The following is a 16,781-nucleotide window of genomic DNA, read 5'->3' on the forward strand; positions in this document are numbered from 1 at the left end:
ATTAACAAACCAAATGACTCAGCTCTTGAGTGTATGTCCCATTCTTCCGATTCAATACTTACGGTTGCATATTACCTATTTACCTAACGGTTGGATACTGATTCCAGTGAATAGCGTTATATAGGTGTTTTGATGCACTAACATTTTATCTTTGTCGTTGCAACGTGCACTTGCTATGATGAGAGGCTCAAAGTACATGTTATTTGGAGATATACTTAAAAATTTATTGCTTAGGTATGTCTGAAAATCAAATAGGAATGGAGTTCCATTCAATTCAAAATTTAAACAGCTGTCAGTGGGTCTGCTCAGACATAATTTCAATTGTAAGTGTGCTCACCCAAATTATATTTACACTTTTCGGCAAGTTTTGTTTAACATCGCGTGCATAGCACGTGCATCTTGCTAGTATATATAATAGAAGTCCCTTTTAGAGCGCATTGAGGGTGTCCACGTCGACCAGGGGGATTACGAGAAAGGTGGAGAAAAAACTGCCGATAAAAAAGAGAAAAAAAAAGAAGAAGGAAAGCTACGATATTAGACAAAATCACAAAAGTAACCCACGAAAGTTAAACCCTGAAGGTTTCCTAATCTAAATTATACGCTTCATCAAAAAACCCTTCGTTCTGTTTGACTTACGAGTCTACAACGTAGCTCCTCAACTCATTCAAACTGCTCTCACTTCCAATGTTCTCCACTTTGCCGTCACTGGTGTTTCTGAGGTACCCACTCTTTTTTTATTTTTTTTTAATCTTTTCTTTAACACTTTTGTTATTATTAATAAGTTTCGTTCAACTTCTTCAGAACAACTTTCTGTGAAACCGAAAGTGGCTAGGGTCCCAAATCCCCCTCCCAAACCTTCATCCACGAAGTTGAGGCCTAGCTAATTCTATAGAGAGCTAACTCATTATTGGTAGATAACAATAACATAATCAGTTTGTGTGTTATTGGATTGATGAGGAAGCAAAAAAGAATTTCCAGCAAGCAAGCAAACAAACTAACTAAGAATTTAGAAAGGTGGCAGATATTGCGAGATTGGTTTGATGCCAGTTGTGTTTTTATTAGTTTTTGCCTTTTTGGTCATCTCAATGTATAGTTGAGAGTTTGACACTCTAATTTACTGTCGTTTATCTACAGTTTGCCAATCTAATTGAACTAATTGAGAAGAGGATGAGAAATGTGGAAGACTTCATTAAGGTAGTTCACATTTTTAGCATAAAGGAATTACTGTCTCAGTTTGCTTTCATATTTAGATTACGTCAAATGTTTGGATACTGTTTTCTTGCAAGTCTTTGTTACAAGCTGCCTCATGCATGAACTCTGTTGATGTGGTAATTGAATTTGTTTGCAGAAAGATTGCCATTTGGTTAAGCAAATGGGTGAACAATGTACTATTTTCTTCTCTAATGGATGGAACTGTTTCTGTTTCTGGGTCTCAACAGAGCAGTGTAGGAACCTCTGCAGATCCGCTTGCCTCAAACACATGGGAAGAAGTATCATATTCCTTCCTTTTATGTTTTCCTCTTTTGGTAATAGTTCCTGAGTATTGTTTCTAAAAGAAAAATCCTTCAATGCAGGTCTCCCAAAGGATGTGCTGATTACACCAGTGCAATGCAATGCTTTGTGGAGGCAGTTCAAGGCTGAAATTGTATATACAAAACGTATGGTGCACACCACTTTTTTTTTTGGAAAAAAAAAATGAAATGATAATCATTTCATGAAAATTTGATGGAGTTTTTCTTCCAATATTTATATGTTTTTTTAGTTGCCCTTTGTATATTTTTTGTTGCTGGAAGTTGTATATTAAATATACAAATGGATTTACTGTTTCTGCAATTTCTATGATTTTAAAGGGAAGTGCTGATTTCTATGTCGCTGCTAGGGATCCATCGTTTTGCTATAATTTCACACTTTAGACATTCAATCATAAGCAAACAATAGTGACCATCCAAAGCATTATTCAATAGCATAATACAATAGCTAATTAAACCAATAATACATAGACCCTAAACAATCAAAACTTTTAAGTTAAACTTTTTTTTTTCGGTGCTTTATTAATGACACTCTCTCGAAAGCAGTTGATCATCCATGTATGGCTGATGGCCCTAATTAATATATCACATTGTTCTTTTATCATATATTGTGGTTCTATGCGAACTTTTTCTGTAAATTTCAATTTTTACTTATTAATTTGACTCTTTGTGTGTTTCTATCAGTTTTTTTTATTTTTTTTATTTTTATTGGAGATTCAATTCGGCACCAAATGATTTTTCGCAGGATTATCGCCACTTGATTGTCGTTAAAAGGTGTGTTATGGTTAGCTTCAACTTTCTTAATTCCAATGGAATTGCTTGTTCATTGTTTGTGGAATTGAGAATTTAATGTTAACAGCCTATTGTGTTGATCCACTACTAAAAAAAAGACATATTATGACGCATGTTTTTCATCTATCTTGATGGTTTTATTGAAAACCGTCAAGATAGGTATTTTGGTAAAAATTTTATGACGGCTGTTGCAATATTATGTCGGGTATAACACAAGTGTCAAGAAAATATGATAGTTTTATGACGGTTGTTGCAACATTATGTCACGTATAACACAAGTGTCAAGAAAATATGATGGTTTTATGACGGCTGTTGCAACATTATGTCGCGTATAACACAAACGTCAAGAAAATTTGATAATTTGTTGACGGGTTTCCTAAAACAGTCAAGTCACCAATATAATAGACCAAATTAAAGTACTTAAAAATTTCTTGACGGTTTTGTCAAATTTTGATGTAACCAAGACAGGTGTCATAATAATTTATGACGTACTTGGCAAAACCATCAGCTGATATAGTTCTATTTTTTATGAGAGTAAGATAGACCATCAAGAATTATTTTGACTGTTCTAGCACAACCGATAACTCCTGTAGTTCCTAAACCGTCAATACTATTTGTTGGTTAACATTTTATTCAGGGACCCTTAAATTAGTGTTTCTAGCGTCAAGAGTGGTCAAGGGATCAAGAGAAATACCCAAGAAGAAAAAGTGAAAAACTTGCGGGTTGCTGGTGTGTTTAATCGAAGCGTCAACAACTCAAGGCTCGGGAGTTAAGCGTCAACAATCTAGACTCGAGCGTGTCTCACCAAAAACAAAAGTAAACCAAAAGAATAGAAAAAGCGTCAAGGGCTCTATTTTTCCCCGACTTATAATGCGAACAGTGAGTTTTCTTTTTCATTTTCTTATTTTTCACTAGAAAAAAAAAAGGCGCCTCGTTTTCTTCTTGGAATATCACCATTTCCTTCTCGACGAATCTTTTTTGCCTCTTATCTGGCCATGGAAAAAAGGCGCCTCCTTTCGCTCAAATTCTGGTTTTAATTGGTTATCAGTACTTAATTTTTGTTCGGGTTTTTGATAGATTGAAACGATAGCAGTGGAAGGCTTTGGGTCGATCAAGGTATGCCTCCATATATGTCTTAATTTCTCTAACCCTTTTCATTTCATTTCCTGCTAATTGGCGTGGGTTTTTATGATTTCCCCCTTTAATGAATTTAGTTTTACTGACCATAAATTTGATAATCTCTGATATTGTTATTATATTTTGGAAGCAAAGCTTGATGAGGAGAGGGAAAAACTAGAACACTGGTGTTTCTGGATCTGGAGAAGTTTAAGCAAAACCAAGGAGTAGCATCGGTTATCACTCTCTCAATCTATCATCAGGTTCGAATTAAGCCTGTATGTTTTTATTTCAATTGGCAGCTTTGACTTCTAAAAAGTCTTCATGAAAATGAATACCGAATGTTTGATTAAATTTCTGAAAGAAATTAATCTTTTAAAGGCTTGGTCACAAGTTCACAAGAAAGAAGGGCGAAAGCCTGAAGTATGTCAGACGAGAGGAAATCGAAAAATAGACGCGTAGACAAATCATAAGTTCGGTAAAAAGATTGCAGACCTGAGACTCGCAAGTTCTTCCAGATGAAATCATCTGTTGTCTCTTCAAAGTTTTATCTCCTTGTGACATCGCTCGTCTTTCTTGCGTCAGCAGGTTTGTATATAATTTCCTTTTTAATCCTTATTTGTGATAAATCTAGTTGGGCAATTTTGGTTTTGGTTATAGTTTCGAACCAGATATTATAATAGTCACCAACATGTAATGAATTTATATGTCTTGAATCTTCAGTACGTGTGATGTTCATACTGTGTAATGAAGAACCATTATGGATGATATTATGCCTTAGGAGTGTTATTGGTCAATTGCATGTTCTAGATGTGTAGGGGTATTAACTCGGTTTATCCTTGTACTTGGAAAATGGTTGGATGCTTTGCTGACGGTGTTGTTATTTCTTTGTAAGTGGTCTTGTTATTAGCTATTTACCTTTTCTTTCTTGGCCGCCACTAACTCCAACTAAAAAGGTCCCAAGCCCTCATATGTGGTTCGCCTTCTCTTATTTAACCTCTATGTGGATCTTTCCGAGGAAGCAACCCCAGCTTGTCTGGTTGACCGTACCGGGCAAAGTATTCAAAGATGAACTCTTTCACTCTAAAAGAGAAGGAGAAGTCTCAGCTTAGGCAGGGGCCGAGAGAGAGGAGCACACCCTATAAGCAGATTTGAAGGAAAGCTTGGAACAAGAAGCACAGAGGACAAGGATAGAGAAGAGATACTACAGCCAACAGCTGAAAGAAGGGATACCACTGTTGAATAAGGGAGAGCGAGTAGTCCTATAATATTATTCTTCTAAATAAGATAATTAGAATTATCTTTCTTTAAGTATTTATGCATCTTCTGTCCCGTCTCTTGGTTTCAGGAAGCCATGGCCCCCGAAAGTGGCTCTCTAGGAGGGAATTGGGCTTCATTCAATTATTTGCTTTGCTGGTTCAGCTCAAGGGGTTCCGTTTTTCGGTTGAGTGTGGAGGGAGGCGCTCTTTGTTGACCTTTCAGGAGACATGTTGTAATGTGATGGCAGTACGTGCTTTGAGTCGATGATTAGCCGTTCGTTCCATCGGTGATCAGACTTGTAAAGATCTCTTCTATGCTGAGAATCATCTGTGAATCTCCATTTTGATTGACCGGTCATTGCTGGAAAATAGGGCTTGGGGTGACGCTTCCCTCGTATATCTTTCAATGGGCTTTCTCCTTACACACACTATGTAAGTAGCAAAACCCCTTCCTTTCCACGTGCCTTATCTTACTAAGAAATATATATTCTTTTTCTTAGTAATTATAATCAAAGCTCTAATTTCACAATCAATGGTCACACAGGCTTTCCTCTCGATCTCCGTCGACCTCAGTCCCCCGCTTCCGAATAGAGTAGTTCGCCGTCATCGAGCGAACTAGGACTGAGCTCTCATTGTCCTTCCTTCGAAGCGAATACCATTTCCTCTCAAACCCATCAACCCGTCGGCTACTTTGACAAATCTGGTTTAGAGTTCAAAAGCATTCCTCAACTTCTGCTTAGTTTGACTTGGCCAGCTTACCACTTGCCTGCTTCCTTTACTAGTGTTTTATCTTACGCTGCTTAGAAAGAACCTTCTAAAAATTCAGGAGTTTACAGCTATGCCGCACTCTAAAATCCACTCATAAAAGCATAGTTAGAGATAGCAATTTATGATTCCGGAGATTATATCTAGGTTCTAGTTAAACTCCCTGGTTATAGGGGCTTATAATAGTAATAGTACTGGAAAGGAAAAGGAGTCTTGTATATCTACAAGAAAGATTATATGTTAGTACTCCTGGTACTCTCTTATTCGAGATGAGAATAGGCCCAACTCGCCTGCATCGACAGCAAAGGAAACTGGCACTTAAACTAGATATCCCTCAGCCCGAGACTCTAGGATGAAATGACTCTTATGATAGTCAGATGGCGAAGAGTTAGAACGTGGCTAATCCGATTTCTCCCATTTCTCTCTACTCTATCTATGAACGAAGGAGCTAAGCCAGTTAAGCAGAAACTACGAAGACTGAGACCTGAATAGATGCTGAAGATCAAGGAAGAAAGACCTTATCAAGCAGTACAACGCCGGCTTCCTCCTAGTTTCACACTATCCAGAGTGACTGGCCAACATAGTTCCGGTACCCAAGAAACTACGGGACAACCTACTCTATACAATCACAAATATGAAGCTATAAACAAAAAGAAGAAAAAGGGTAAGCCGAAGAGGATAAAACCCCCTCCTTAAGCGCTAAGTCTGCTGCTATGGCAGCTAAAGTCGCGGGTGAACTCTAATTCTAAACAAGCTCCTGCCCCACCTAGCTGGCATTTGAGATGCATCAAAAGCCTGTTTAGTCCTGCTCATGGGTAAAGACAGCACACAGGGGTTAAACATGCGATTATTCCTATCTAAATGAAGTTCTTGGTTCTGATCCTGGGCTATTCATTATATTCGGCTAGGACTAGTTAGAAGGGAATCTAAGTCAGCTTTCTTAGCTGCTAAAGCATGGGTCCTGATCTAAACAAGCTCCAGTCCTGCCGATGCTAGCTGGGTTTTGAAGCGAATGAAATGCTAGTTTAGTACCGCTTATGGGTAATTTTTTTTTTAGTAGTGATGTGAGAAGGTTACACTCATAAATCTTGCAGCCATATCATGAATAGCCGCTTTGATGTTCAGGAAGTAACATGCATGGTGCTCTTTCTTTGAATCATGGTCCTATCTCAATTGTTGTTTTGAATTATGCTTTATGGTACTATTATAACATTTATGAGGAAACACATATTTAGCGCACTTTACATCTTCTAACCTTGTTATACATGAAAGATCAGGGGCATTTTTGTTTAGTTTTAGAACTATAAATGTGCATAAATCAACATTTTTTTTCCCCTTATTTTTTGCTTTCATCATATTTGTATGAAGTTCACAAGGTATTCAATTTCTTCTTTATGCTATATATGTCAATTCCTTTATGTCCCGTTATGTTTGTGCTTGTCATGCAAATTTTTGCAAGCATGGCATCATGCATATACACAATACACACTGATTCACTCCTCTTGTTGCGTGTTTTAGGTAATGATCGAGGAGAGCCTAGGGGATCCCCAAGCTTCGAGGAGTTCAGCTCCTCCAAAGATCTTACCCATTGAAATGCCAGCAATATCTTTGGATGAACTGAAGAGGTTGACTTCTAACTTTGGGACAAAGGCTTTAGTTGGAGAAGGGTCTTATAGTCGAGTTTTCTCTGCGACCCCAATCTTGGTGAGTGAGTGCGGTTGTAAAGAAGCTAGATCCCCAAGAACACACAAGAGCCGGATTCTGATTTTGCCTCGAGGGTGACTTGAGTAATAAAATGAAATATGTATAGCTCTTTGAAGGGCAAGTATATGAGGTTTAAGCCCGATTCAATTGTCTTTTAAGCCCGATTCATTGTCTTGACTTTAAAATTTGTTGGCTGCAGGTTATCAACAGTTTCTAGACTAAAGCATGAGCATTTTGTGGAATTGTTGGGCTACTGTTTGGAGGCAAATAATCGAATTTTGATATATCAGTATGCAACGAAGGGTTCTTTACATGACATTCTACATGGTATATCTAATGCGTTCCCTATAAGTTGGACTTGTTAGCTCTACTGATCATATATGTGACAACTTACTATTTTTGTTCTCATTTTCATCTCTTGGAACTTAAATTGCTAAGTCACTAATTTCTTTATGTAGGAAGGAAGGGAGTATAGGGGGCTACACCTGGCCCTGTTCTCAGCTGGAACCAAAGAGTCAACCTTTCACATCACTTCTCACATGTTAAGTCACTAATTCATGTTGAGTGTAACCTTCTCACATCACTCGGTTTCTTACTTTTTTTTTTGGTTGGTAATTTCTTACGTTCTTTCCTTTGCATATTAGGTAAAGGGTTATTTGTGTATACAGATCAGATATCCTATAGTGGTGTACGTTTGGGGCTTAACCAACATGATTCTCTGTCATAGTAGTGTTGCTTGTAACTCTTTCATTTAGTAGTTATATGATTATATTTTTATTTTATTTATTAAACAAACTAACACATTCTTCTTTATATTGTTTTTTAGGTTATAAGTGAGATAACATGGTAGCTCAATTAAGTTTGTTTGAGATAGATCGGTTGATTAGCAATTTGTTGGATGGGTTATGTAAATTGCATTATTGTTGGATTATGACTTGATTTTGAATCAAGTGTTTGAGTTATTTAATTTTTTTCTTTGTGAATAAATCATGTAATATGAACAAGTTCTTGGAATGATTTATGTTGGTAATAAAAGTATGATTCTTGTTTCCGTAATGGACTTGAGTTGTCAAGGTGTATGAATGCATTGGGTTTACAGGAATTTCAAATTTACAGGAATTTTCAGATTTACAGGAAAAAAAAAACGAATAAGTTATGACGGCTTCCAAAGAGCGTTACATACCAATTCTTGACAGTTTTTAATGTTAATTTATTGACGTTTTTGTTTCTCATGGTGACGTTTAAATAAAAATAGACATAAAGAAGGTTTATTTCTTGACGTTTTTTCTAGTAAAACTATGACGGTTAAGTAAAACATGTCACGCAAAAAGAATCCAATTATGACGTTTATAAATAAATTTTTGTCATATTAAGTTTGAGTGTTTATGTTAGTTTCTTCAGAACCGTCATCAAAATTATGATGACGGGCTCTATAATGACGGTTGTTTTTTAAATGAAAAAATGTCATTAAACCTGTTTCATGACGGCTAAAAGCCGTCATCACATGTCTTTTTATTAGTAGTGATCTCTTTTTAAGACTCTGCTAAAGCCAAGAGTCTAATTGTGAGTAACTTCCTCAGGACATCACTCAATAAGGTGCACTTATTATAACCTAGCCCTATCAAGTAAGCTAAAGTCCATTTTCTCAACATAAGACATTCAGGAGCAATGTCAAAAATCCCCTAAGTACCCAACCACGACAGTGGATAGACGGGAAATAATACCCCCGAGTAGACACCTACTTATGCTTCATATATGTATTAGAAAAATAAATCATTGTTATTTTCTCAATTATTACTTCATTGTCAATTAGAAGAAACCAACAATTAAGTCAGTATTATTGTCTTTTCAAGCTCTAGGCCTATCCATGTATCTAGGGGGATTATGAAAAATCAGGAGACTAAATATAGGAAATAAAACTTTCACCACGAACAAAACACTAAACCCCAACAAAACAAATTCCTCTATTCTTCACAAAAAAACCCACCCCTACTTTTCTATCGTTTCTCCACTTTCCTTGGAGGGCTTGATGATCCAATTAACAAGGCTAGGTAAGTGATTTTGATTTCTCTTTCTCATGTATATCAAACTGATTTACCATGACAATGCACCCACCACTAATCAAAATTCAAAACGCACAGTGATAAACAAAAATAACCAGTAATTTGCTTCACGCAAAACCAATCCTCTTATTGTTGTTGATTGAGCAATTATAGATGTACCATCACATCTTTCTATGATCCCACAAAGAAGGGTTAGATTCTTTCTTTCATCACTTGATATAGTAGTGTGTTTGATTTGATTTCATATACCTTATTTTGGTCAGGTAGTGAACATAAACAAAAATCTTCAACCTCATTAAACTTTTGGGGATTGGCGAGGAATTTTTCAGGTGAGATCTTTTGCTAATTTTGTAGTTTCTTTAATCACCTCGCAAATTCCTCGGAGTCTTACTCTATTACTCAGTGATTTTGAAGTAAAAAATATCTTTTTGACAATTTCAATTGTTCCCTTCTTTATTTTCAATTAGTAATAGTTATTGTTTGTGTTAAATTGATTTGGGGTCTAAGTGTTTGTGACAATGTCTCACTAAGTAGGAGAAAAAAAAAACAAAGAAGAGAACATCAGAACTAAGTTAGTGATTTATTATTTCTACTAAAGTTGAAACGTTGTTAAGAAGCGGAAGTTCATGCATAAGTATTTTTTTTTTTCTAACTATAATTATATGAGGGATGCTATAGTTCTTCTACATAGTTCAGACGCATCTAAATCTTGGAAGAAGAGATTAAATGCATCTGCCTTTTCTTATTATGAGAAGAAATAAGATCGACTTCGATTTGTTCATAAACTTTATGTTGAAATTGGATGTCAAAGTTTAGGATTTAACACGTCCAAAGTTTATGTGTCGTCTCAATAAACTTTTAGCCTGACCCTATAATCAATCAATTTCTACACTACTAAATTTATTTCCTCATTAATATTAACTATTTTCTCTTCTGTTTTGATCAATAATTAGTGGTCTTAGCCTTTAGCTGAATTCAGTATGGTACTTGTAGGTTTCACCCAATGTAGTTAGAGTATGTGACCAAAATGTATGGTGATTGTGTTGCCCTTACTGATTGTTTTCTCTATTTTAGGAAGGACTGCATTTGTAGTCCACGTAATACTAATAACCTTATTACTTTACTGATTCTTGACGTAATACTTACTGTGGCATGTTCTTGAACTAAATTAGATACATTATAAAATGAGAAAGTGTATGACCATTCTTCTCAAGAAAAAGTTTAGAGGTTTCGATATTGCCTTGACATAACATGGGTAGTTTATAAGGTGACCATGCACCCATTGGTTATTGACTAGACGTTCACACTGAATAAGTTTCATGACTAGACTTATGTGAAGCTTTAATTCAATCTTTCTGTTGAATATACACTTATGATCAGAACTTGATATCAATGCATGTGTCTTCTTTGCTTTGTGACACAATGTCAAGGAGTACTATCACTATTGAATCAGAAAAGGTTTTCATTTGCATTACCTTAAATCTATATCTGAGTTTTTCAATTTGGTTTATTTCTGATTCTGTTATTTTTTTCTTTAAAGGCGTTGGAAAATCTAGACAACAATGGTAATATCCCCGTCTCAGTTACAAGATTTATACAACAAGGTTATATAATTGCAACAAGGTTACCTAACAATCCCAAGTTAGACTGGGCAATGACCTTCGAGGGTTTCGCTAAGCTAGCTAACAGATCAAGTAGCGGCAACATAGCTAGCACTGTCGACATTTGCAACTCAGGTAACAATTTATCCTTATAAGGCGCAAGTTGGATTTTACATATCTAGACATGTCTTCATTTTAACTAATTGTCTAATTAGGTCCTATTATTACCATTTTGTATCATTTTTTAATCACTTCCTTATGTTTTAGAAATTTTTTATTTTTAGTCTCTGTCCAAGCCATCACAAGACGTCTAACTAAAATAGATGAATAACAAGGCTCTTATGAGTTATGAGGAAGTACGCAGTCACGGTGTACTTCTCTGACTTGAATGGGCTGCACAAGATTGTTGTTTTTTGCTGAAGAATCAATTTAAAAAAAAAAATCTTGGCGATGATGGGATGTTTATGCTCAAGAACTTTGTTTAATTCTTGTTTGAATTTCCAATGTATTTCACTTAACAGTCTAACTTTGGGGTTTTAGACCACTAAGTGATATTATCTTTATCTATCATGAATATTAGATTGCACTAGGTGATCTTTGCTGTGAAATTAACCCATCACACCGATCATTCGCTTTTGATATTCGAGAAAGCACCATTAAAGAATTTCAGTTAACTCAAATGTGTTTATTCTTTGATTAGAATGACCATATAACTATTTGTTTACTATAGTTAATTAAATATCAGGTTTTACCACATAGCTAAAAATAGAAGTTCCATAAAAAAAATATAACTTTGTAGGTGAAGTCCTTTTCTTAAAAGAGAATACTCTTTTGTATGCATTAATTCATCGCAGAGCATGTTCATGTGATAAATCAATTCTTCCAATTTAAAATTGTGTACATGTTTTTTCCCCTAGATTTGAAGGAGGTGCATACATAAATTATTGAAGAACTATGCCATTTGCAATGTTGCATATGACTCAAATGTGACCTATTGATAAGTGCTCAAAAAGTGCTATTTAACTCTCGATTATGCCTCTTGTTTAGCCATCTTAGTGGACTAATAGTGTTTATAAGTTGTGTTTTAAGATTCTACAGGTGAAAAAGAGAGTTTTGTAGAATATTAGAGAAAATGGGGTAAAACGAAGCAATTCGGAGCATTAATGATCACATGGGAGGTCCGTGGACAATCATAGAGAAGGCCAAGGAATTGGAGCTATTAAATATGCGACTTGGACCTATTTTAAAGTCTATTTGGAAGCCCAAGGCCAAAGAATTCGTTGCTTGGACCAAAGCCCGCAAAAGAGGATAGAAAGATAGAAAGTAAGAGAGAAAATCGGCTTATGCGTGCGGGACGATGGATCGAAAGCATCCAGACGATTGATCACGTCACGGGACGATAGATCGGCGTCAGATGCATTGATTAAGTCTGGGGACGATGGATAATGCGCCCGTGACGCATGAATCGACATTAATTGTAGCCAATTCCTTCTCGGTTTTGAAGGCGAAGTCGGACTCTTAAAGAAACCTATTTGTATTAGGAAACAAATGGCGGTTTGGAATGCTTCTAGAACTCATTGTAACCCCTATAAATAGAGGACCTAAGTGCCTCATGTAATTGGCCAATTCACTTATATTCTTGTCCTTAACTTGAAGGCGAGAGAGATTAATAATAAAAGATCGGTTTTAACTAGTGAGTCTTAATAAATTAGTCTTTCTAGTCTTATGTTCTTCAACTCTTTCTTCTTCTCGTTCTTCGTGTTCTTCCTTCTATATGGAAGGCTAATCTTCTCCTTCAAGGGAGGAGATGAAGCCGATGCTTAAGGTTTAATGATTCTTCGGTTCATGGTGTTCTTCAATCGGGTTAGTTCTTTATGTTTGTAGTTATTAGTTCCATTGCTTCACCGAGGGGGATGGAAGTATAGAATAGGGTTTATGTTTTGCAATATTAATATCATCCTAGTGTTCTTTACTTTTCTTCTAGTAGTGTAATTCTTTAGAGTTAGGGAAGTATTCTTTGTGTTGCCTTAGAAGGGGTAGCTCAGGGAGTGGCTGCCTAGGGGAAGTATTCTTTGTGTTTGCCTTAAGTGGTGATTCATTGAATGGCTGCCCTATTAGGAAGTACTCCTTGATGTTGCTCTTGGTAATACATTGAATGGCTGCCCGAGCTTACATAAAAGGAAATAAGATATTAATAGCATAAACATAAGAACAACCTTAAGTAGAGTTAATTGTTAATGATGTTTCATCCAAAGGGCATCGGCACTTTCATTTCGATTGCCTAATTGTAGTCTACTTGTAAGAACAACCATGAAGCGTAAGGTCATAGATTAAAAGTATTGGTGGATTCTAATCTCTTGAATTCTCTCTCTTATAAATTCTCAATAGTTTAGTTAGTTTAGCTTAGTTTAACATTTGAATCTACAATATCTACAACATTAGTTTTAATCCCTCAAACCCCTTTCCAAAGTCTCGTTCTTCACATAACATACACTTAAAATGGAACGATACCCTACTCATCCTTTACTTAGTGAGGGATAATTAGGTTTTGATCGCTTCTCTTTTGTTCAACGATCATCATCTATCTACATCATCCATACACCATCTAAACACACAAAAATAGGTTGGTCAAATGGCGCCGCTATTTTGCCGCTTTAAGTTGTTTATGTTTAACGTTTTCTTTCAAGATTAGAATTTTGGATATTGAGGTAATTTTAAAAAAGATCATCCATCCTTTTAAGAAAGAAAGAAGTTTGAAGGACATCTCAAGACAAGATCTACCATCCGGGTTAGTCAAATCTTCATTCTTTTTATTGCTTTTTAGTATAGTTGCATCATAGTTTAGTTTTATTGCTTTCTAGTATAATTGCATTTAGGATCTTTTCAACAATTGAAGTTGTAAGCCAACACAGCGAAATATCAGACTCTAGTGTTTCTTGTCCGAATCTTGACAAACGGACTATCGATGCGTGGGTGGTGGTGGTTAAGCAATCCAAGTGATTCACCATAACCCTAGAAGAGACGACTTTTAGACAACGGGCGAGATACTAGCTGCAAAGCCCAACCCTAGTTGAAGAAAAGTAGTTTTACATTCTAGTATAATTTAGAATAGTTGCATAGTAGGATAGTTTTTTATTATTTTTGCATAGAATTTTCTAGTGTATGCCCCGTCGTCGTCCATATCATCGTCCGGTAAGAACACAAATGGACAAGGTTTAACAACCGACTCACAAGAATACTAGGCGAGATTGATACAATGGCCGCAAAGCAATGATGGAGGTGTTTTGGACACCAATAATCTTGAAGCTATTCCTCCAATGCAAGCACAACAGAGGAAAAAGTCGAAAGTGATTTCTATTCACCAATCATTGGAGACCCACCAAGCAAGTATTGTTTTTCCAGAGACGAAGCTAACCGGTTTGAACTTAGAGCATCGGTAATCTCTATGCTTCCAAAGTTCAATGGTTCGCATAATGTTGACTTTATGTTCACATGAACAAATTTCTATCGATCCCCGAGAACTTTCAAGAACGAGAATATCGGGGATGAGAGTATCAAGTTAATCCTTTTTCCACTCTCACTCGAAGGTAAAGCATCCGAATGGTTAAGCGCCGCAACCGATCAATTCAATCAACAACTGGGAGAAGTTAAGAACAAAGTTTATGAACAAGTTCTACCCACCCTGAAGAGAGCATGCAATGCAATGCGACAAGCCATCACAATTTCAAAGGGAAGGTGGTGAAGAATATCATCAAAATTTGGGAGAAATTCAATAATCTGCTAGTCTCATGTCCACATCATGGTTATGATAAAGAGCACACGGCTCATTTTTTTTTTCGAGGACTTTCTACTATGAAAAGCGGATGATCTGATCCAATGCATCAAGGTAAGTTTACATCATTGGATGGAGAGGAAGCTTACAACTTTCTCGAGAATTTAGTCAAGACTTTCAACAATGGAGTACTAGCAACGAGGGGCGTAGCTAGAGTGGAGGGTCTTAGAAGAAATTTGGCAACCAAATTCAAGAAGACCCAAATCAAGCAATGCTATCAATTATGGCAAGCCTATCAGCGGGACTTGAAAATCTGAACAAGAAGTTTGATCGAGTTCTCCATGAATCCTCAAAACCAAACAATTTCCAAGCTAAACCTCGACCATCCAAGCCTTGTTATACCATTTGTGAGCTATGTTCCGATGAAGGCCACACCAGCGAAGAGTGTTCAGATACTATCCGGATACTAATGCGAAGCATGTAGTATCAACTCTTTAGGAAGAAATAACCGGTTCAATCGGGGACAAAATTATTGGAAACCACAAAATACAAATCGAGGAGGAATTTTCCTCCGGATTCCAAAATCGATCAAATCGGTTCGAATAACCCGATATCGGTTCCAAAACCGCCAAAGAACCATACGTAAATCAGCGGTCATACCGAACCAAAGAATACCAAGCCAACACAAACGAGAGAGTTAGTACCGGATCTTATAAGTGGATATATTGCCCTACGCCTCGGTCGAGCAAAGCGGTTATCCCACATCCGGAAGAAGCTATCACCACCATTGTCAATGAGTGAAACGGACAAATCAAAGAACCCGAAGTTGGAGAATAACTTTAGTGTCATTCAAGGCCGGATAGGGCAAATCTGCCGCCTTTGAGAAAAGATCAAAAAGGAGTATTACCAAGCCGGAGCCAAATCCGAAAGGAAGAGGTGTCTTGCGGTGGATAACACGGAGATTACTTTCGGTCGAATGCCCAAGTTAATTCTGTCACCACTCGAGGGTCGCAAGAAAGTTGATAACAAGATTGTCTATGAACCGGGGAAAAGATTACGTGGAGCCTAAGGTAACTTATGTCCCCACCATCCCACCCAGTTCTAACATTCCAGATATATCTAGTGTTGTGCAACCTGCTGAAGAAACTGTTGCAAAAGAAGTTGAAGGAACTACTATGGAAGTAAGTAAGAAGAAGCCATCACGAGTGACTCCACTAATTGTTAATTGTTACCAAGCCAACTCGTTGAAAAGAAGAGAACCGATTTTGAAGAATCCGCCAAACACCATTTCCTTCAAAACTAGTGAATACCAGAAAAGATGACCCGATCTGAGGAGATTTGCGATGTATTTCAGAATTTACAGATTAATATCCCATTTCTGACCGCCATCAAGCAAGTTCCCTCGTATGCCAAGTTCCTGAAAGATCTAGTAAAGAAGAAGACCAACATTCGAAGAAGCTTTTATCGCTTCAAAGATGTTCATCGTATTTCTACGAATCTATCGGTTGTGAAACCGAAAGATCCGGAAGTCCAACTGTTACATGCGAATTGGAGATTCTTTGGAGGAACAAGCTTTACTAGATTTGGGTGCCGGTGTGAATCTTCTACCATATTTCGCCTCTACGAGAAGTTGGGCTTGAAGGATCTAAAACCGACCGATGTTACTTTACGGTTGGCGGATAGATCGGTGAAGATACCTAGAGGACTAATTGAAGGCGTCATAGTCAAGATCGAAGATTTCTATTATCCGGTTGATTTCATAGTACTTTCGATACGTAACCTACATCGGTAGGCGGATACCAATCATTCTAGGCAGACCATTCTTGGCCACCGCAAATGCACTCATCAACCGTCGAAACGGTAATATGACGCGTTATCCTTTGGTAATATGAAAGTCGAGACCAATGTTTTCCATATGTTCAAAGCAACCACGGAAGTATGTCTTTGTGAGCGAGGTATGCATGATTGAAGCGTTAGCACGGGATTATCGACTCATTCATATCCCTGGCGATGAGTTATTGAAAGCTCTGACAGACTCAGATTGTGAGGAACTTAGTGTTGAGTCAATCAATGCGATTTTGGATTCATCACCTGTCATGGATGACATCAAGTTCAAAGAAAAGCTTGAATCACCTATGCTTGATGGACCACCTAAAGAGCTTAAGAAGGAGCCACCTAAG

At 36.9% G+C, this 16,781-nt stretch overlaps 1 protein-coding gene across 2 annotated transcripts; it reads left to right on the forward strand.

Moving 5' to 3' along the window:
- Nucleotides 1–439: 439 nt before the first annotated feature.
- LOC147493205 (uncharacterized) lies at nucleotides 440–8,216 on the forward strand. Of its 2 annotated transcripts, XR_015199306.1 has the most exons (14): nucleotides 440–719; nucleotides 1,135–1,194; nucleotides 1,349–1,490; nucleotides 1,575–1,658; nucleotides 2,275–2,303; nucleotides 2,959–3,200; nucleotides 3,399–3,437; nucleotides 3,589–3,700; nucleotides 3,819–4,025; nucleotides 4,786–5,128; nucleotides 6,980–7,239; nucleotides 7,365–7,492; nucleotides 7,624–7,706; nucleotides 7,992–8,216. XR_015199306.1 is itself a non-coding variant. In XM_086566922.1 (13 exons), the coding sequence occupies exons 3-6, from the start codon at nucleotides 1,168–1,170 to the stop codon at nucleotides 3,030–3,032; spliced, it is 327 nt and encodes a 108-aa protein (XP_086423048.1). In that variant the 5' UTR covers nucleotides 576–719; nucleotides 802–1,014; nucleotides 1,135–1,167; the 3' UTR covers nucleotides 3,033–3,200; nucleotides 3,399–3,437; nucleotides 3,594–3,700; nucleotides 3,819–4,025; nucleotides 6,980–7,239; nucleotides 7,365–7,492; nucleotides 7,624–7,706; nucleotides 7,992–8,216. The 2 variants fall into 2 exon arrangements, 1 of the variants encoding a protein (XP_086423048.1); XM_086566922.1 differs by lacking the exons at nucleotides 2,275–2,303; nucleotides 4,786–5,128 and adding an exon at nucleotides 802–1,014 and having other exon boundaries at nucleotides 576–719; nucleotides 3,594–3,700.
- The last annotated feature ends 8,565 nt before the right edge of the window (nucleotides 8,217–16,781 follow it).

Source organism: Coptis chinensis, chromosome 6, assembly GCF_015680905.1.
Source record: "Coptis chinensis isolate HL-2020 chromosome 6, ASM1568090v1, whole genome shotgun sequence".
Lineage (NCBI taxonomy): Eukaryota > Viridiplantae > Streptophyta > Magnoliopsida > Ranunculales > Ranunculaceae > Coptis > Coptis chinensis.

Coding starts and splice junctions, on each gene's coding strand:
- LOC147493205 (XM_086566922.1), top strand. CDS start 1,168: ATGAGAAATGTGGAAGACTTCATTAAG. Junction 1,195..1,348: donor ATGTGGAAGACTTCATTAAG/GTAGTTCACATT, acceptor ATTTGTTTGCAG/AAAGATTGCCATTTGGTTAA. Junction 1,491..1,574: donor CCTCAAACACATGGGAAGAA/GTATCATATTCC, acceptor CCTTCAATGCAG/GTCTCCCAAAGGATGTGCTG.